The 21,529-nt window shown below is 38.4% G+C and overlaps 1 protein-coding gene across 3 annotated transcripts in view; it reads left to right on the top strand.

The window, feature by feature from the left end:
- Positions 1 to 21,529, top strand: part of Znf407 (zinc finger protein 407) — a 447,403-nt gene that overhangs the window by 293,156 nt on the left and 132,718 nt on the right. For all 3 annotated transcript variants that reach the window (XM_074069625.1, XM_074069626.1, XM_074069624.1), the window contains one exon: positions 12,747 to 12,925. In XM_074069625.1, coding sequence (XP_073925726.1) covers positions 12,747 to 12,925 — 179 coding nt within the window. The remainder of the gene's footprint in view (positions 1 to 12,746; positions 12,926 to 21,529) is intronic.

Below are 21,529 nucleotides of genomic sequence, written 5' to 3'. Positions count from 1 at the left end.
GTTATCAAGGCTTTCCAGGGTTTGCCTTGCCGCTGACCCCTTTTGCTTCACAAGACATGGGGGAAAGTCAAGCGCTGACCTTGTATTTCAGTCACCACACAACACGAATGAGATTGTTTCTTCAGTGTTCATCTCTAGGAAATAACTTGGGTTTCCTACAATTTCCTCCTTGTTGTTTCCGTTGACCCTCATGGGAGTGGAAAGTGGAAAGGAACTTGTTAGATTTAAACTACGTTCTTCATCTTACTGGTTGTGGATGTTATGAGAGGATATTTGAACAGTGTAGTAAGTGAAGTGAATGTGATGTGAAAAATGTGAATGGGGAGCAAAAGGTGGGAGAAGGAGAAAGAGTAGCAGTGTGCAAAAATCAGACATGATGACCATGACAAAGGCAGTTGGCATGTGGAAGATAGTGGAGTTAATTAAGGATGTTAATCAGAATCCTCTGGAATCAAGACGTTAGTAAAGCCTTTTTACTGTGTGGGAAGCATAATGGCGGTGGGGCACAGCAATCCTGTGAGGTGAGGTGGACTTTTCAAATAGGCTTCCTGTCATTCCAGTTTCTTCTTCTGAAGCACATCAGAGGCTGTTAGTACATTTGATTTTCATAAGCCCAACAAACCATATTCATTTTGACTCATTTTTAAGTTTCTTGGTATTTAGTAGGTACTAAATGTATGTTGAATAAATTCATTTTGAAAACAAAAAATCAATATAAAGGAAAGTAGGTTTCTTTTTTTCTTTTAATAATTATAGACTTTTCATACAAACCAAAGCAATAAGTAGGTTTAGGTTACTTCTACTCTGAGGTTGGTTGGTGAGTCTGGAGGGTCAGCCTTCCTCACAGGGCTTCTTATCACTGGCTAGACAAGGGTGTTTGTGTGCTGCAGGTGAGGGGCAACTCTAGTGGCTGTCCTCAGGTTCCTCCCTAGGAGCCTGTGTATGTCCTTGCTGCCCTGTGTAAAGTGGACTCAGACAGCAACCCAACCTGGAACCAGGAAAACTAAAATTGAAGGCCGAGGGATCCACACATTGGCTAAGTAAAATTTCTTTTGCAGAAAATATTCAAGAGATTATATATGTGATTACCTTAGATGTCTATAAACTCCTTATAGCTTTATGAAAAGAGAAGTCTTGCTTAACAGTGTATGTACTATTGTGCCATTACTTTTAAATATTTTGCTTACACTCTCACAAAACTTGCCACTTTTTACATGATTTTTACTATTTGAAATTTCCTGTTTGAAAGGCAGATGTCTTACTGTCATATTCCATGCTCAGTTCTTTTTTCCTACTCCACCAGGTGCCACTTGTCATTCCTGTTTCTTTCCTTCTGTAGATGGCTACTCACTCTTCCTCTGCTGCATGATTCACATGCAGCTTTGCTTGCTGTAGATGATGACATAGCTAGCTCCCCTCTACATCCCCACCCTACCACTCCTCTTGTAATGGTTGTAATATGGTGTCCAGCTTTCCCTAGTGCCTGCCTTTGCAGCTCGTGTTACTACATTTAAGTCTTTTACCCAGCTCAGCAGATTGATTCCTCCTCGTGTCAAGATGAGCATTGTTGTGCCTGAGAGTTTCCACATTTGTCCCAATTGAAGTTGCCATGACATTTCTTCCATGATGACATTTCCATTCTATGTAGTGCTGACCAGTGCAGTTATTTTTATTCCATTTGCTTTACATATGTAACACTTTAAGATAGCCTCATGAATAATTTTAGTGAGCCAAAAATACATGAATCAAAACCTGAAAGTTCCCTCACTTTTGGAAAGCCTTCCATAAAGATAATTACCATTTATAGCTAACTAGGGTTCCCTTAATACCCACTTAATGACTTTCTGTGTGCGTGTATATGTATGCTTTTTAAAAGCTGAAAGGACCCACATATCTTGATCTTTTTGCTTGATTATGTCTTAGAAGTCCTCATATGTTGGCACATGAGGTCTGCAGTATTCTATTTTATTTAATGGCTTTTGTACAAGTAAGGTTGGGCAATCACATAATATACACAGAAGGCCTTCTTCAACAGCTGTTGCTGGGAGAAGTTCACAGGGACAGTGCAGTAGCCATTTTTCCTCCCTTTAGCCTGCCTCCAAAACCCCTTGTACTCTAACACAGGGATCTTGTACTAGCAGACTCTGACCATTAGGCTCTGGAACTTTAATGTGACACTATTGGGAAAGAGCTAGTCCCTCCAAGTGTGTGTTCAAGGATGTGAGGTGGACCTTTTCTCTTCCTTACACTGCTACCAGGGGTGTGAATTCTTTCTTTGCAGTATTTTATATTATCAGTTTTCTTAAATGTTGTGCATCTGAACCTTGGGTTTTCATGTACATTCCCTTGGTTTGTAGAGACATTGATCACCATGTAATGTATACATAACTATTTGCATATCTTAATTTATGAATTGCTTGTTTATATTCTTTATCTAGTTTCTGAGATTCTTACCTTTTTAAAATTAATCACTAAGTACTCATTTTTCAGCCTTTACTAATCATCTGTTTTTATATGTATGTTGGGTATATTTCTTCTTTGCTCTTTTACCTTTATCATATATCATGCAATATAGAATTTTTAATATTTATAAGGTATATTTTCCTACATATTTTGGTAGCCTTTGGTTTTTAAATTTTCTTTTGAAAACTCTAACCCAGATTATAAAATATTTTCTACCATCTTTATAATTTTAGTACCTTCAGTATGTAATTTATGAATATATATTAAATAACATACTATTTTAATATAATAAAATTTGAAACCCAATACCATTTATTTTGGTAGCATTCAGGACAATATTAATCTAATTTTTATGCAAAATATGGTGAATCTCAAAGTAGTAGCTGATAATAACATGCCCTTGAAAATTGTTAGAATATCAAAATAATGACTCCAGTGAAGATGAAGAATTATAAGTATAGTAATTTAAAACCTGTACTACTTCACTTACAATTAACTTTTGTCTTTGGCTGTATTCTTAGTCTTTTGTCCCTTATTTTAAAATTACAAGGAATCTATGGCTATCCTGTCATTAAAGAGCCAGCTCTTCAGATATTCCTCATGCCCTCTCAGGTCACTCTCCCTATCTCCAGTCGTCTTGACAAAGGAAGTCATTTTTAATTTGATCTTCATGGAGCTTTTTTCTCTCTGTGTAGTCTTGTAAATTTATGATGTATACATGTGTAAATATTTGAACACATATCTATGTAGACTGATTTCCTATAGGTATGTCTCTATGAGTATGTATCTGTACAAGGACACATCTAATTGCTTTCAGTACATGTTGTTTTTGCCCCTTGCTTTTCTCACTTAATTTTTGGTAGAATATTTTCTCTGCCAGTATGTGATGTGATAACGTTTGTTTACATATGTATATCTTAGAATAAATATATGCATAAAGTTATTTTTCACTGCTACAAAGAATAATGCAGCCTATCCCTTATCAGTGATTGTCACGGTTGTTAACACCTTCCACTGCAATAATGTTGAAGTGTTACCCACTTACACCATAGACCAATTTACCTGTCACTGTCTCAAAATCCTGAAAACAAATCTTGTTAGAGTTTTTGTTGTAATTGCGTTAACTTTATAGATTGTTTTAGGAGCAATTGACATCTCTAGTATTAATTCCAGTCTTAGTGATATATGATGTATCATTCTCTCCTGTCTGTTATTAAGTCTTTTACATTTTGTATAATTCATGTGTTGTGCATTGCTTTTGTGAAAGCAGCCTTTTCTATATATGAGGTGCTTGGACTGTACATATCCACAGAATAAGCAGTTATCTACCTTACTGGCTTCTGTTCATTTCCTTTAGCCATACCTTCGGTTAAACTCCCATTATTGCTTTTTTTTTTTTTTTTTTCAATCTTTGTGAAAGACTTGCTAAGTCATTTTTTGGAGCCATGCATGTCATGTAGAAATATACATTCTTACATACTGAGAGATCATTAGATGCTGTTATATGGTCCTCCAAAAACTCACATAGGGAAGGAATTCTTTCATTTTAGGGAAGCATGGAAAAAAGTAGAGCAATGAAATGGAAAGATGAATGCAATGTAAAATGATGGATTGCCTGGTTAGAGAAAACTCAGGGCCGCGGACATAAGAAGTTTACATTGCCTCGAGTCTGATTCCATGCCTAATACAGCATACCACATTCTTCCCCTATATATAGACTATTATTAATTTTATAGAGAGAGTGAGAGAAGGGGAAAGATTTTGTGAGTGGTCATCTTTTCTTGGGAAAATGGGAACTAATGCTTACTCGAGGTGTTGTATGACTCATGTTGGTACTTAACGCATGACATATGTCTCTGTGTGTATGTGTGTGTGCATATGTGCTGTTCAGTTTTCATTAACAGTAAGGTAATACTATTAATGCGTTTTAATAAATACCTGGAAACCAACTGATTGTGTCACAGTGATAGTATGTTATTAGCCCAGGTCTCTTTAGTGTCCTGTTAGTTTAAGACTTTGACTACTTCTGCTCATGACCACAGTCCTGTGACTGAGTGACTGACTGCTGTTGGGTGGGCAGTTGTGATCTAGGAGGAAAAAGAGCAACTGGATGAATTCTATCAGATATAAACTCTTGTGACCTGACTACCTGTGAAGATTGGCAGATGACAGACAGACCTGTAGAATTGGCTAGAAAGTCCAGAATTTGCTTCAAATTATTAGAATGTAGATTAAAGTGTCATTTTGAGTCAGTGTGGAAATGTGGGCTTTAATAAATGGTGTTGGCAGAGCTAGGTAGCAGTCTGGACCCATATTTAAGGTATACTGTAATTTAATTTGGAAACATTTAGTATTTAATGTAACATAAGGCAGCTACATGTAAGTACAACAACTAAATTTAGGACAGTTATTTTATAACCTCCAAGGAAGGAACTTGTAAAACAAAAGAGACAAACAAAAAAAATCCCTCTTTTTCACAAGATACCTTTAGCAAAGTCAAAAAAAAAAAAAAAAAAAAAGACATTATGCTTCAGGTATAATGGCACAAGCCTGTAATCCTAAGTACCTAGAAAGCAAAAGCACGAGGACTGCAGTTCAAGGCCAGCCCAGGCCAAAGTTAGGGAGAGCATATTTAAAAAGAAGAAAAAGTAGGGCATGGTGGCATGCTTGTAATCCCAGCTACTAGAAGACAGAAATATGATTGCAGCTTGAGGCCTACCCAAGAAAAGTTACTCATCAAGCACATGACCCCAAGTTCAATCCCCTTGTACTGCAAAGAAAAAACAGAAGATACTCTAGGGAAAGTGCTTACAGCTTCTGTCTTGACAAAGAGAAAGACTGATCATTTTGAAGAAAACAGTTACAACAGTATGAATGGACAGTACTTCAGAGAAAACATTGTAGCTTCTCAATATTAGGCGCTTATCCTATTAAGTGTTTTACTCCATTACAAGAGAAATGCATAGTAAAACTTAAAAATTAAAACTCCATTGAGACATTTTTTTTTCACCCGCTATATTGGCAAAAAAGTCTAATGTTTTATTGACACCTTTCATTGGCAAGAGGACAGAAACAGGCTCTCTGAACTGTTGTTGGTAGAATTGCAAGGTGCTATGGTCCTCTGGAAGACAATCTTGCAGAAATTACCAAGATTATTAAAGCATGTGCTCATTGGCATTTTGAGGCAATTCCTCTTGGCATCATGAGATCCTCTTCCTATGGTAAGAAATGGAAAGTGTCTTTCAACATTATTTGTTGTAACCTGGTTTATGATAGCAAGTGATTAGAAATACGTTAAATACCCCTCAAAAGAGGATCCATTACATAAAATAAGTGGTATCCAACCTGAAATAGTATGCAACTTAAAACAGGAGAAAAAGAGGATGGGTAGGAATTGGGATCTCTTCATCTACGGATAAGGCAGGGTCCCCATGCTGTACTATCAGATGCTTACCTTTATGGAGCCCGGAATTTACACTGGAGGAGTAAGGTGTAAGAATGCACAGTATGTTTGTGACTAGGAAAAAGTAGTTTTTAACTCTCAGCAGATTTGTATCCATCTGATGTAGGGGGGTAAGTGATATGCACCGTGTAGACAATGATAGGGAAAGACTTGTGCCATATCCATTGGTAGACTCTCTGGTGTTTAAAATACACAAGTTCATGTTTGCTCAGCAGCTGTGGTGGTTCTTTTATTGTTGTTGTTGTTTGTGGGGTGTTTTTGGTGTGTGTGTGTATGTGTGTGTGTGTGTGTGTGTGTGGCGTTACTTGGGTTTAAATTTAGGACCCCATAATTGCTAGGCGGGGACTCTACCACTTGTGCCTCTCCCTCACTGCTCTTTAGCTCTTTCGGTTACTTTTTTTTGAATAGTGTCTTGTGATTTTTGTCTGGGACTGACCTCACATGCCATCGTCCTGCCTCCCAGGCATGTGCCATCATGCACGGCTCAACTTCAGTGTTTCTTTTTTTTTTTTTTAATAAAATCAAAATGAAAATAAATAGGTAAAATAAACATCAAACAAGAAACATACTCAGTCAATTTTTTTCTTTTTTGCACGACTAAGGTTTGAATTTAGGGCTTCACACTTGATGGCTGGTGCTGTACTGCTTGAGCCATACCTCCAGTGCATTTGTTCTGGTTATTTTGGAGATGGGTTCTTACAAACTATTTGCCTGTGCTGACCTCGAACCTCAATCCTCCCAATCTCAGCCTCACAGGTAGCTAGGATTACAGGTATGAGCCACTGGTACCCAGCTTAATAGAATTTTTTAAAGCTTCCTTCTCTTTAGGTTCAGTAACATACACTTAGGCTTTTTGTGTTAATAGATAGTTAGTGTGTAGTACTGACTAATCATTTTATGGACTTCTTTAAGTTCTGTGGTGGTCTTTTTTTTTATTATCATAAATTGCCTTGGAACAGAGTAAAAATTTTTCTTTATTATACATTTTTTAAGAAGCCCTAAAACTAATAGTGCCCATCTTGGATCCTTTTAAAGCTTATATTCATGTGGAAGTTATGGCAAGGTAGATAAGATTTCTAATATGTTATTCCAAATTTAAGTTAAAATTTGCTCTTAACTTAGAATGCTGTTCCCATAAAAAGAGGACATGTGGGTATTCTGATCCTGTTAATTCCTGCTAGAATCCCTTACCCCTTCCCCCACAAAAGAAACCTTGTGCTGAGAAATCTACTTCCCATCTAGCTCCGCTTCCCACTCATGTTAAGAGCATCTTGTGCCTGCTGGCTTGTTTTCAGCTGTAACGCCAGCCAGCTCTAACCCACCGTGGTAGTTTCTGTAACTATAATAGTAGAGTAGAGTTTAGAAAGGACTCTGGCAGAGTTCCGTACTTTTTGTTTATTTGCTTGACAGTACTAGGATTTGAAGTGAGGGCCCTGTGCTTGCTAGGCAGCACTTGAGCCACATTCCCAGTCTTGTTTTGGTGTAGTTAGTTTTCAGGTAAGATCTTGTGTTTTGCCCTGAGTTGGCCTCAGACTGTGATCCTCCCACCCATGGTCTCCCAAGTAGCTGGGATCACAGGCGGCACCACTACCCGTGGCTTATTTCTTGAGATGGAATCTTGCTGACTCTTTCCCCAGGCTAGCCTTAAACCATGATTCTCCACATCCCTGCCTCAGTAGTAGCTAAGATTACAGGCATGAACCACCATGCATGGCCTTAGAGATGAACATTTTCGTGAGACCTTGAATCGTAAATCTTGTGTGTGCATTGATATATACATGTCTCTGTGTTGACACACATTCTGCTGTGGGCCACAGTCTAGGCAGTGTGTAACATATGCAGCTTTCCCCTCATTCCTTCACACCAGCCTTTAAGATTAGGAGTCAAAATGCAGAGTCCACGAACAACTTTTTTTTTTTAATCATTTTTACATTTACTTACGTGGGTATACATTGTTGTGGCCACCTCCTCCCACCCCTCCACAAGCAGCTCTTTACTACTCCGAATTTTTGTGTTCATGTGTATTTGCCTTTTTCTAAGTAATAGGAAACTGCTAATATTCAAACTACTTATTTTATATTTAAATGATGAGAGTCTCAGAGAATAAGTAAAAATTGCCATAGATCACAGAGCTGTTACATAGCTGTACTGGAATTCCCACATTCAACATTGAACCCACACTGTCTGCCTTTTACTGACAGGTTCTTCTACACCTCAGCAGTCTGCAGAAGAAGTGGTAGGATGGGGAAGATGGGAGCTGGGTTAGGAACTGGGGTTAGAGGACCCAGTCCATCTTCAATCCTGAGGAAACTGCTCAGACCTCTCCTGCTTCACATTCTCCTTCATCCATAGAGTGAGCTCAATGATCTGTCTTCCCAGGTCATTTCAGACAGAAAGCCCATGTCACGAGTTCTTTCTGTATGTTTCTGCTTAAAGTATGTGTAGAATCCTTTGCATATTTCTAAAATACTTTTATCTCTCAGAAATTAGGTTAACACGTAAGTGCTGTAGTGTCCCTGCTAGGAAAACACCAAATGACATGTAGCTGTGACATTTGCCATGGCTCATGCAGCTGGCCCTGATGATAGAGGAGGATGTGGAGGGATAAAAGCAGTCTGGGCTGTCTCCACGGAGCATTGCCAGGCCAGAAGTAGTAGTGCTAGTCCAGAACACAGGATTTCTTTTCAGTCCCCTGAAGTTCCTGCTTCTCTGAGTTTGGCAGAGGAAAAATCAAAGGGTACCTGCACGTGCATGGGTGTGTGTCCATGGTGGTGGGGCTCCATGTAGCCTTGTCTGTGGAAGGTTGGGAGTATGTTCTCTGATAATTAGCTCTAGCTGCACCTCAGGCAAAACTGAACTGTGTGATATAACTCAGCACAGATTTATTACTCATTATGTAGAGGCATTGGGAGCCTCTTCCCCATACTGCAACCTTTGCCCCCTGAGCGTGTGGCCTTCCAGGTCCCAATAACAGGAAGAAAGGTGACAGGCACATGAATTCTGTTTTCTAAATCAAGAGACAATGCATGTCTTTCAGTTGACCCACTGAAATTGCAGCATTAGTGGCTTTTGGTATATTCACTCAGCTACATGACAATAAGCAGTTTTAAATTATTATCCTAAAAATAAATCCCATTCCCATTAGCAGTCACTTCTTTTTCCCCTGAAAGCATCATTTTTTATGTTTTTATGTGTATATATTTTAACATATAAATATATGTGTATTATACAATAAAACTTATAAGCAGTCAATATATCATTTATAAATATATGTGCTTATCTGTTTGTGTAGAAGTATATGTGAATGGAATGGTCCTGAATACCTTTCAACAATCTCACGTTCCTAATCACTTCATTTTATGTTTGAAACGAAAAGTAGCTTCTTGCCTTTTCAAATCCTCTCTGCTCTTCTCTGCCCCCACTACAAGACTTATTTCAATAATGGACTCCCGATGTTCAGATTCCACCTGCTGTTTCCTTAGATACTAAGAGGAACTGGCTCATTTTTGTCTAAGACACCCCTTCTTGAAAACAAAATATTCTGTTTGCAGAGTCTTGTTGTGCTTCCTTCACTGATGCATTACTTATATTAATCCCCATTCGAATGTGTATAGTGTATTGAAATATATTTAGTCTGTTTAGTTTTTCACTTGATGAGTGACTGTCTTTGATGAATAACATTAGTAGCGTCAAAGAATCCATAGTCCTGATTAAACAGTCCTTGTTAATTACAGCAGTGTCTTTATGTTTTCACTCCCAGGGTCAGTAAATAATGGTGGATTTCGGGGGCATCACTAGATCTTCACAATTAAAGAAGTACTTTGGAACAGTTCACCCAGCTACTTACAAAATTTTTTAAAATGGTACTCTTCCTTTTTAATATCACAAAAGTGGACATTCGTGTTATCTGTCTTCAGGTGATTTCCTGTACTTCTATCAGCATGATCCAGAGCTGTTATTTCAAGGATAACCATACATCCAAGAGTTTCTTCAGTCTACTCTCTTCAATAGAACGTGTAGAATCTTTGATATGTAAACACTGTAAAGAAGACGGCTGTGGTGTAACATGAAAAAGCACTGCCTTTCAAAATAAAAATCCTAGATTCAGATTTGCCCTTAACCACTTACTTGCTGTAGAACTTTTTGTTTATTGTTGTGATGTTTACTTGCTTCTCCATAAAATTACTGTGTATTAGTCAGTTTTTTTGTCACTGTGACAAACACCTGAAGGAAACAATTTAAAAGGAGGAAAGATTTTATTTTGGCTTATGGTTTCAGAGGTTTGTGTCCAAGGTTGGCTGTAGTCATTGCTTTGGGCTTCAGTTGAGGTAAACTGAGGGAGACCATCATAGCAGTGGAAGTGCATGTCAGAGGAGACTACCCAGCTCCTGGTGGGCGGTGGGGGTGGGGAGGTGTGTAGCAGAGCAACCCCTAGCCTCCAAGACCAGCCCTAGTAACCTACATCATTCTGCTAGACCCCTACCTCCTAAAGTTTGTGAACCTCGCAAAATAGCATCACCATGTGGGAACCAAGTATTCAGCACATGAGCCTGTGGGAGAGACTTCTTATTGAAACCATGATAAATACTTTACCAGTCGTTACCCCAGAGGCTCATGTGCTGCCTTCACAGGTGTCAGTGTATGGCGTACATTGGTACTTTTCTTCTTCCATTGATTGTTAATTAACTGTAAGGGATTTATCTACAAAGCAGATTTGCTAATCGGTGGTAATGATGAACGAAGGAAGCTGTGTATTATATATCAGCTGTCTTATATACATTTAGTCTAAGTTCTAAGAGAAATTTAACATCCAGCTTGACAGAACCCTTGCCTGGAGCCAGCTGAAAATAGATGGGAAAACCTCTGCTAGTCCAGTTCTTTTTTTTTTTTTTCCCAACAATGGTGTTATTTTAATTTTTTAAAGTTTATTTATTAAGTGAATTATTGAAGCATATTTAGAAAATAAAGAGAAGCAGGCATTAAAGTATGGCTGCATTAACATTTTGTTGTCTTTCTCTCTAGTCTTTTTTTTTTGTAGGCATAGAGACATTTCCTTTTTTTTGTGTGTCCACATCAGTCATTCCACCTGTGCTTAGATTACACGTACATTTGATGACAGATGTGCCTAAACATGGGAGGCAGATGACAGAAGCTCTCCTGAAAGAGTATCTTGCATCCAGGACAGGGCTGTTCCCATGATCCAGGGCACTCATTCAAGAGGAAAGTATTTGCATTTTAGCTTTGTCCTGTCAGTAGGAAAGGTCACTCCTGCCCTCCCCCCCTGCATGGAATACTATTTCTGTGGCTGTTTTCATTCACTCTCCACACCCTTCTTGTTGTGCGTGAATAGATACAGACTTACAGAGTCTGAATTTCTAACATTGTTTGCTGCCTTTACATGTGAATGGTATCAGAGCTCAGATAAAACTGTTGGTTATAATCATTTTTGCCTTTAACCTTTTACCTTCTTCTTTTGCAGTACTTGATTTTGAACTCAGGCTTTGTGCTTGCTAGGAAAGTGCTCTACCAGTTTGACCACATTCATTTGCTTTTAAGTTTTCAGCTAGCATTTCCCATTAACTTTCCCCAGGCTCCCTCAAACCATGATCCTCCTACTTCTGTGTTCTGAGTAGCTGAGATTACAGGTGTGGACCACCACACCCTGCCCCCATTTTCGCTTTCTTGACTAGTTTTTCCCAGGGCATATCCTCTGAAAAATGGACATGATGTTTAATTGGATATTAGGCACAAAGTGATTGCTGTTAGAATCAGTACAGCAAACTACTTCCTAGAGCCTTTTGCATTTTGAGGTGCAGTGTGAGATGCGCTCACTGACTAGCATTTCCTAGCCTCACAGAATGTCTTGCAAAATTTCTTCTTTGGCAGTACTTTCAGGACATGTTGATAAACATGTTACTCTCACTTTCTTCTGACGTTTTATTTTGGTCTATAGGAAGTCTGAGACCAGCCTGATTTTTCTGGTCCTCTCTGTATAACCCCTCACCAACTGCTTGAAGTTGTGTAGGGCCCATTTATTTTATAAAAATGTCAAAGACAGGGCAACAGTTGGATACTCACAAGATGGCAGCTTGTAGCCTCAGATGTGAAGCTAGCCTCAGGGGGTAGCACCCCAGACCCAGCTTCTGAATATTTTAGGCCTTGCATTTCTGTCTCTGTAGGAAGAAAGAAAGAAGGAAAGGAAAGGAGCCCAGTCATGTTTTCAGTGACTAGTAGTCATGCAATATGGGGAATCTCCTTGATATTTTCCATTCTGCCCTCTAGAAGCCTGCATCATCACAGGGAACTCACTGGCACCAACACATTGCCCAAGAGTGGGGAAGGGCAAATTGCCCTTCTTCCAGCTGCATTTCAGACTGTCTTAGAACCTAGTATGGATCCAGCTTGCTTGGCAGAACATGAAAAGCCAAGGTATTTGTTTGGTAAATGCTCTATTGACCTCGCTTGCCTTTCCTACCACTCCTCTGTGGTGCTAGGCGTGTTTCTTGGATAAGCAAACAACTTCACTGCCCTCAAGTGGCACCAGGATAATTTGATATTAAAATAACAAAGCCTGGAATTTTGTTCTTCTGGTTCTACATGGAACTGAGTTGCTAAGTAAAAAGCCCAATGTAGAAATCAGTACTGGGTTTATAAAACTCCCAACCTCTGCGGATTGATGATGTATAGTAGTTATTTATGTGAGTACAGCGATTTGAGTACTACCTGGCTTGTAGAAAAGCCTGTGTTAGGGTTAGCTGGTGTCGGTGTTTGTGGTATAACGTTGTTCCTTTGACCTTAATTCAGTTTGCTTTCTTGGTAGGTCAAACTGTGCTGAAAATATCCGCAAACACATTTTGCATACTGGGAAACATGAAGGAGTCAAGATGTACAACTGCCCCAAATGTGACTATGGGACGAATGTCCCTGTAGAATTCCGAAACCACCTGAAAGAGCAACATCCTGACATCGAGAACCCGGACCTCGCTTATTTGCATGCTGGTAAGGAGCTAGAGCTATTAAGACACTTGCTGTTCTTAACAGGATCTAATTGATTGACCACAGTAGTTACTACTGTTCATGCGTTATTGCATTATTTCATGAGAGGAGAGTATGGGATGCTATCTGCTTCAAGGCCTTACAAAAGCACATTCTGGCCTTATCACACTCAGCTGTGAAACAGGGCTTTTCATCTCTATTTTATCACAAAATAAATTTTCATGAATGCCTGAGAAGGAAAAGATTGTGATGGAAAAGGTGACTTAAATCTCTTGAGTGGTAACAAAGTGCTGCTCACTTCTCAGAAATTGCGAGCTACCTGTGACAAGGATTTTGGGACATGCTGAGGGTAAGACTGGCTGCCATATTATTTGGGCCTCTTTGATTACAGGTTAGATGGGGTTAAAGTCATCAGACGTAACAGCAAATGCAGTGTAAAATAAATTACTCCATCACTTTATTTAATTGAAAGTGTCTTTGAGTATTAATTCTGTGCAGAACAACAAAATGGTGGGGTACAGCTGGGGGATCCTGCTTGAGGAAGTAGCTAGCCCAGAAGTGAACTTAGAGTGAACTTTGGGCCAAGATGTGGCCCAAACAGCACTGTGGGTAAACACTGCCAGTAGATTCTGGGTTGTTCAAAGCTAATGGGTGGCACCAGTGACAGTGTCTTAATCTCTGCCCCTTCCCTGTGGCGCATGTAGGTTCTGGCCAGCTAACCAACTACCTTGAGTGTGGAGAATCTGAGGTGTAAGTTTTTGAGGGTGTTCTATAGCAGGGCTGTTGTGACATGGAAAACGTAATGCTGTGGACCATTTATGCAGGCCACATTATGCCTATGGTGTGCATTGCCAGGAGGATGCTGGGCAGATGAGGGTGGGGTCGTGATCACCCCAGGACACAAGAATGTTTTTGAAGTGTTTAGCAGTATTTGTTCACATGATGTCCATGTCAAAAAAATTGCACTTGGTGAGAATTTAAGTTAGAATAAGATTCTTAATACATTTGACAGTGCATGGATATGAGGTGATTACTTGTTTGCTGCTGGTGTATTCTTTCAGATTTCTCAGTTTATATTATTGACTCATTTAAATAATGGTAGGGTGTTGGGTTGGACCTGTTGGCTCATGTCTGTAATTCCAGCTACTCAGGAAGTAGAGATAAGAGGATCTTGATTTAAGGCCAGCCTGGACAAAAAAGTTAACAATACCCTATCTCAAAAACCAAGTTGGGTATGGTGGCACATGCCTATGGTCCCAGCTATTCAGGAAGCAGAGGTAGGAAGACTGTGGTCTAATTCTGGCCATGAGTGTGAGACACTACCGGAAAAATAAACTAAAGCAAAAAGGGTTAGTGTTTGCCTAGCATGCTTGAAGCACTGAGTTTAAAGCCCAGTGCCACCAAAAGAAAAAAAAGAAAGAAAAACAATGGTAGGATATCTGATTTAGTCATCTGTATTGCACACAGAACCGTTTTTGAAACAAGCAGAAGCAGAAGTTACTCCTCTTTATGTACAGGTTTTGGACTGTCATTCACACACACAGATCAAGTCAGTTTGGACTGTTTCTGACCATCTATACTTTGGGGATTCATCAGCATGACAGCATCATAGCACAGTTGCTGGAAATGCTGCATTCCCTAGACTGGAGGCTGAGCAAATACGTTGTACTGCCCAGTGCTCAGTCTCTCTTCCAGGTGCCATTGCTCCACCCACTCCCCAGGAGCAGGTTGCCATCAACTTTTCCCTTCCATTCCCCCATAGACAATAAAGACAAGCTGTCTACCTGAAGTAATGTATCTTTCAACTTGTAAAAGAAACGAGTGCCAAAGAAAGGGGAAGCCCACTGCAGACCATAGTGATGCGTAAGTCTTGTGTTCTGCATTAGAAAGGTAGACTGCTTTGTGTGCACAGTCCCTGCACTAGTGATGCTCAGTGCTGCTTGAAATGGGCTTTGACAGCTTCTTTGCTGTAGAACAACAGTTTAAGGAGACTCATCCTGTTTCCCTGTATGTCTGTAAGACACTCAAAAGTATATAGTCCTGGTTGTCTGCTTAAACTTCTGTACTTCTGTTAGGAACCTGTTTCTACACAAGTCGTAGTAGCATTCCTAAGTGTTGCCACAAAAGGGTTCATGTGACACAAGAGGCTGTTAGTTGTCTCTTTCTTCCCTATGCATTTAGTCACTTTTGCCTTGGTAAACTTAGTGCATTTAGAAAAAACTTTAATAAGGAGAAAATTTTGAACTAACTTGTTTTAACCTTGTAATTTTAAATTATCTTTGATTCATTTCAGTATGGTATTTGAATCAAACTGTTGCTCCTCTCACCCAAGGTGTAGGGTGGTGGTATTAGGCAAACAGCTGAGAAACTTTCTAGTGGGAGCTGAAGGGGAGTGGTCTGAAGTGGCAGAAAGCCAAGGATGGTTAATGTCCAGTCCTAAACTATGCTCTTAGTTGCGTCCTCTGAAATCTGCACACCAGTGCATGGGGATTTTGAAAACTTTAATCCACTGAAGCATATCATCCAGTTCTTTCAATGAAAGATCGAGTTTAAAATGACCTAAGCACCCATCCCACCTCCCAAAATATGTCAGTCCTACCCAAGCTATTCCATGTATATTGCATATCCAAAAGTCTTATTTGAAGGAAAGCATTTAACACTAGAGTAGACTGTAAGAAGTGTGATTTTAGTTGAGATAGTATTCGGATCTTATTTTGTTTGAGAGCATTCTGCAATGTGCTGTTTGGTACAGCTTTACTGGTGTGCCTGCTTTAGGGGGTGAAAATAACTTATACAAATTTCATCTCTGGACACATCTGAGCTTTTGATACCTTTGTAGTAAAATGGCAGATTGAATAAACTACTCCAAGTCCTCCTGGTTCTAGCAGGCTGTGTTTCTGTGAGCATGAACAGTAGATGGGAATGGTTCTAACTTCATTGTACTATTCCCTTGTGCAGGATATTGGAAACTTTAACTATGTGGGCCTCAGTTTTCTGCTAAGATAGGGATAGTAACATTTTCAAGACAGTGTTCATATGATCTAAATGAAGTAATACTCTATGCAAAGAAGTGTTTGATGTGACAATACTTAGCATAACGCTTTATTCCTTTTCTATCTAGCAGAAGTCGATGTGTTCTGGGTTTTTTCTCAATCCTTTTCAGGGACTGGTAGAATGATTTTGATACTGTCTTCTCATTTCATCCTCCGGAGAATGAAAGTCTATATGTGAGTTTTAATTTTATTTATAGCTCTTTCTGAAACACAGACAAAAATGGTTTATTTTCTTAACTGAATTATTTAGAAATGTAATCTTAAATTTCCAAGCTGTTCAGGATTTTTCTAATTATCTTTTTATTAACTATTCAAACAGTAATAGAAGCCAATTTTCACCTTAAATTTATTGTATTTACAGAAAATGCTCTGAATTATTTCAATCTTTTGAACTCATTTTAGGCTTTCCAGCAAATATGTGTCAGTGTGGGTGAGTAGGAGAGAAAACCTGAAAGGGACTGGAAGGGAAGTGGGGCTGGAGCCCGGGTTCCCTGTCTCAGTTACATCCAGTTGGTTTGCAGTATTGTTCACATTGTATGTGTTCTTAGAATTCATTTATGCTGATTCTGTCACGTGATAGGAGAAATATATTAAAGTTCCCCAGTATGATTGTCTATTAGTGTATTTTTCTTTTTAATTTTGTTAATTTTGGCTTTATGTAGTTTGAAGATATATCACTAGGTACTCAGAACTTTAGAATGTTTTATATATTCACACACAAACTCACAAATGATAAGCAATACATATATATTCTCTCATAATTACGAAACATTCCTTTGTATCTGTGGGAGGAATACCTTGAGTCATAATTCTGCTGTTTGTGTTACTACAGCCACACCAGCATCCCTATGAACCAGTATATAGTTGGGTTTGTTTAATAGATATCTTTCTATCTGCTGGGAGAATGTCAATCTTTTACATGAAATACTATCTTTTACTTAGTGTTCATAGTTAATGTAATTATTGATATATTCAAAATAGTTGCAAAGAAAACTACCCAAATGTACATCAAGTAGAATGTGTAAAGGCTTTTTACTTACATAATAGAATATTGAACATCAGTGAGAATAAACGAACTGAATCTGTAAGCAACAATAGGAAATAAATTATTGGATGAACTATGCCAGGCACAAAGGAGTCCATTCCATATAATTCTATTTGTATTAAATATAAATGCAGATAGAATTAATCTATGCTCTTACAAATCCACGTTCATTTTTCCTTATAGGCATCAGTCACCGGGATAAGGTGCTCTGCACATTATTTTGTTTCTTAATGGCAGTGTCAGGACACAGTTGTGTTCTGTTTGAGGAAATTCATCCAGTGCTCTCCTATTGCTGTGAACTCTTCTGTATGTACTTTCTAAAAAACAGCCCCTGCTCCTCCACCAGCTTTCTAAAGAAGTTCACTTAGGACCACTCCAGATCTAATTTGTTAAGGTTTTATAATCATATCAATCCTTGCAAATTTACAAAATGACTAAGACAATTCTTTCATTGAACATTGCAGTTTTTCTATTTATTCAAATCTATTCCATAAAAATAAATTTGATTTTACCTCTACAGTTAGCAATTACATTTCTACCATCTTTCATATCAATCATTAAACTTAGTGGTCATTCACAACACCTTAAGAAAGAACTTGTTTGCAATACAAGTGTCTTTCAGTTTGACTTCATACAGTAGTTATATTTCAGGCTGAGCATAGCCCAAAGAAAGGGGGAGTGAAGATAGAGGAAGCTAAAGTAGGGACCAGGAGCCTCTGATTGGGAAGAAAGGGTTTTTTCCCTCACCTGTTCCAGGCAAGAGACTTCTCATACTGCCTTTGCGGCTCTGAGACTATGAGCTATGGCAGTATCACTCATTGCTCATGGTTGTGCCCACCCAGAGTCCCAGGGTCTTACTGAGGTTCTCTCACTTAGAATCTGGGACTTTAATTACAGTAAATGCTTTTATGATTTCAAGGGTAATTACCAAGTGGTGTTCTTTTTGCACAAGAAATTAAGCATTAAACCATGATACAATGTTTTTCTTAAAGTGAAGGAAATATCTTTTGCCATACTTTCTGTCTTATTTAGGCTGATTTTATTTTCATTTATTCTTACATGTTAAGATTTAACCACTTGTTACATTACATGAATCTGTCATGTTGCCTTTACAAATTTGAGATTTCATATTCTTCTCTAAGATAATAATTTTTATATTTTTAACATGTTCATTTTAATTTCTGCATAGAATTCACTTCTTACCCAGTTACAAGTATAGGAATATGAATGTTTGACTCTTACCAAATCTCTATATTATTCTTTCTTCTTCCTAATGGTAATAATTCAGTACCATTTATGCTATACTTACTTGACTCCTTAAACCAATCCCAGTTTATACTTAGGCAGATTAAGTGTCGTATTCTTCCTCTGAGTCTGTTCACTCAATCTATGGCAGCTAAGGTAAAATATCTCTAGCTCTTTGTCGTAACCATCCCCTTTTAGTTTCCTCCATATTTGGGTTTCTGAGCAAGGAATATTCTTCATCGTCAATGGAGATCCACGTGTAAGGCTGTGCATAACCTTGGAGAAGGCGGTCCTATTCCATATTCTTCTTGGCCCTCTGTTTTCAGCCCTGTTACTTTCATCCCCTGTCTTAGTTGGATGTTCTGACACGTAATGACATCTTGTACAATAATCCCTTTTATGAAAAGGTCCAAAACATCTCTGAAAAACCCGACAGTTTCTCATTGGTTCTCGCTTACATAAACCAATTATTACTTCAACCTAAAAAGGAACAAGATTTTTTCTGACATGATTGCCTTTGGTAAATCCATGCTGACTCACTCCTATTAACTTGTACTTCTCCAAATGTATTATTAAGCTCATCCATAAGTATCATCTCAAATTTATTTCCTAATATAGATGTTAGACTTACAGGTCTGTAATTTTCAGCCTCTCCCCTCTTTCTTTTTAACCTTCAGACAAGAGTTCTTGTTTTCCAGTCTCCTGGTTTTTCACCACTAACAAAAGACTTCCTAAAATAATTAGCAGTTCGAGGATTTGATTCTTTCACCTGGGTCATCATCCCTGGGTTAGTTTATTGTTTTTCTTCACTGCTTCTAGAAGTCTTTGTTTCTCTCTAACTCCTTTCCTTGTGCTCAGTGTATGCTTAGACGTGACAGAATCCTCCCTGTCCATGAAGGTGCAGGGAATATAATGTTTTGTTACTGGCCTTTCTGTTTGCTTTTTCCTCCTCTTACGCCATTTGGAGTTCCTAAGTTTAGAATGAACTTACAATCGATGTGAGAGTGATATCAGAGCAGTATTTTTCACCACCTTGCTTTTTCAGTAATATAATTGGCACCCAGGAAAATTTCATTCATAGACATTTATCAGTAAATTAAGCAGACCTCTGGAACTCATCATCACTTCTCTTTTATTCAGTAGTATTCTGAACTATTTCAGAATCTCCTAATGATTTATCCTAAAATTAAACACTTTTACATTTACTGTGGTGGTGAATAATATCTTTCTCTCTGACTTTTCTTCAGTATGTGTGAAACCTCTTCTATCTGCTTGCCACCCTCTGTCTGTCTGCCCTCCCGGCACTGCATGGTCACTTCCTTCCCACAGTCCTGCAGGAGGGTGATCCTCATTATTGTGGAGTTCTAACTCCAGACAGTTTTCATGTATGGCGAGTTGTGCTGAAGAAGTCTGTTTTTCACATTAGCACTTTTTGCCTTTTAATTACAATGAAAGGAAGAACAGAAATAGTAGTGCCAAGCTTCTCAGGATGTCGTTAAATCTTCGAAAACAAATCTCTTTGAGGGGTGCTCCAAATTTAATGACTTTTAAATAAGAATTTTCAAGTGGTTAAGTTGCCTAAGGATATGTAAGTAGAATGTGGCTGAATCAAATTCATGACCGTCTTCAGGACTATTCCAGTATGCAATGCTGTGCATTGAGGAGCCTTGAAAAACATCAGTTAATGGAATTCTTATCATAGAAACCTTAAAAATTTGGAGTTCTAAAATGTCAGATTGTCTGAGATACGTGTATTAGGAAGTAAAATGACCTAATAACTTTAAAAATTCCATGGTAAGTGTTGTCACAGTTGTTCCTCTACTGCCTGTTACAGAGCCTGCCGCATGGGAAGTGGACAGTGGGAGTCAAATGGTTGAGTCCCTGAAACATTCTGTGTGGCTTTTAGCCCCAAAGAGAGTAACAGGGCTTAGCATTTCTTTTAGCACAAGCAGTTAAAATTAAGTCAGAATGTATAGGTAAATTACAGCTTCAATTAGTGGCCTCTAAGAGGATTGGCTGAAGATAATCTGCAATTGATGAATATCCATTCGGTGAAACGTTTTTGATAGACTTCTAGCCCTCAGGTTGCTCAGGTTCACCCTCTACCTACATGATCTTAAAGAAAAGTTTTGAAGTTACTTTCACATTTTTTCCAGAAAGAAAGCCATGCCCTCTTCTTTCCAGAGGCCTGTGTAATTCAGAGCCACAGTGAAACTTTCTTCAGTGCTTCTTGCTGTGCTGCCACAAGGTGACACGGGCATATGGCAGCATGATTACCTCATCACAGGAGAAATTGTGATTTTATCAGGTCCAGCATTTGCAGCATTCATGAACTGTATTCTGAAAGTTAAAATAGTTTTTAGAAAAAGGAAACAAAATTGTGATCTTATCCTGCATGACAACTTCATTTATCAAAATTTTAAGGGAAGAATTGATTGTGGAAAGTTATAATAGGGGCACTATGATCTTATCAGGTAATTGATACGACTTTTACTTTCTATAGACGTTTTATCAACTGTTTAATTCAATAGAATTTATATATTTAAAAATTTTACACACCATCCCATATTTTCAGCCCCAACCTAAGGGCTGTTTTATGTCAGAGAAACACAGAGGTGTTGACATGTTCTCTTGCTAATTCTGCATAACAAGTTATGTTTCAATTGAAGCCATTTTTAACTGTGAAATTTAGATATTGGTTATCTTTGAAATTTAGTTCAAAATATAAAGTAACACACATTATTGCTCTTTTGCAATGTCATTTATTTGTGTTCATAGTAAGATGCCATTGTGCAAGCTTTCATTATTTTAAGTGTTTTAAGGTAATTTTAAAACTCTGAATAGTTGCAGAGTAACAGTGTTTCCCTATATCTCCCTATATTCTCCAAATATAACCATAGGAAAATTCCAGAAACCAAAGAAACTAGCATTAGTACCATACTATTTTACTACATTGTGTTCTTTATTTAGAGTTCACCAGTTTTTCCACTCACATCCTTTTTCTTTTACAGAATTCAACTTGGGCCCACATTCCCCTTTGGTTGTCATGTCTTCTTAGTCTTCCCTAGTCCATGACAGGTTTTCAGTCATTTGTGACCTTGACACTTTTAAGGAGAATATGGGTCAGTTACTGTATCAAATGTTTCTTAATTTAGGTTGGTCTAATATTTATTCATTATTAAGTTGAGGCTATGCAGGAATACCCTAGAAGAGATACTTTATAGCTAGATATGGTAATCTGCCCCAGTGAATTCAGACGAGAGT

This window comes from Castor canadensis, chromosome 4 (genome assembly GCF_047511655.1).
Source record: "Castor canadensis chromosome 4, mCasCan1.hap1v2, whole genome shotgun sequence".
Classification (NCBI taxonomy): Eukaryota; Metazoa; Chordata; class Mammalia; order Rodentia; family Castoridae; genus Castor; species Castor canadensis.
This window is presented reverse-complemented; position numbering and strand designations above follow the sequence as displayed.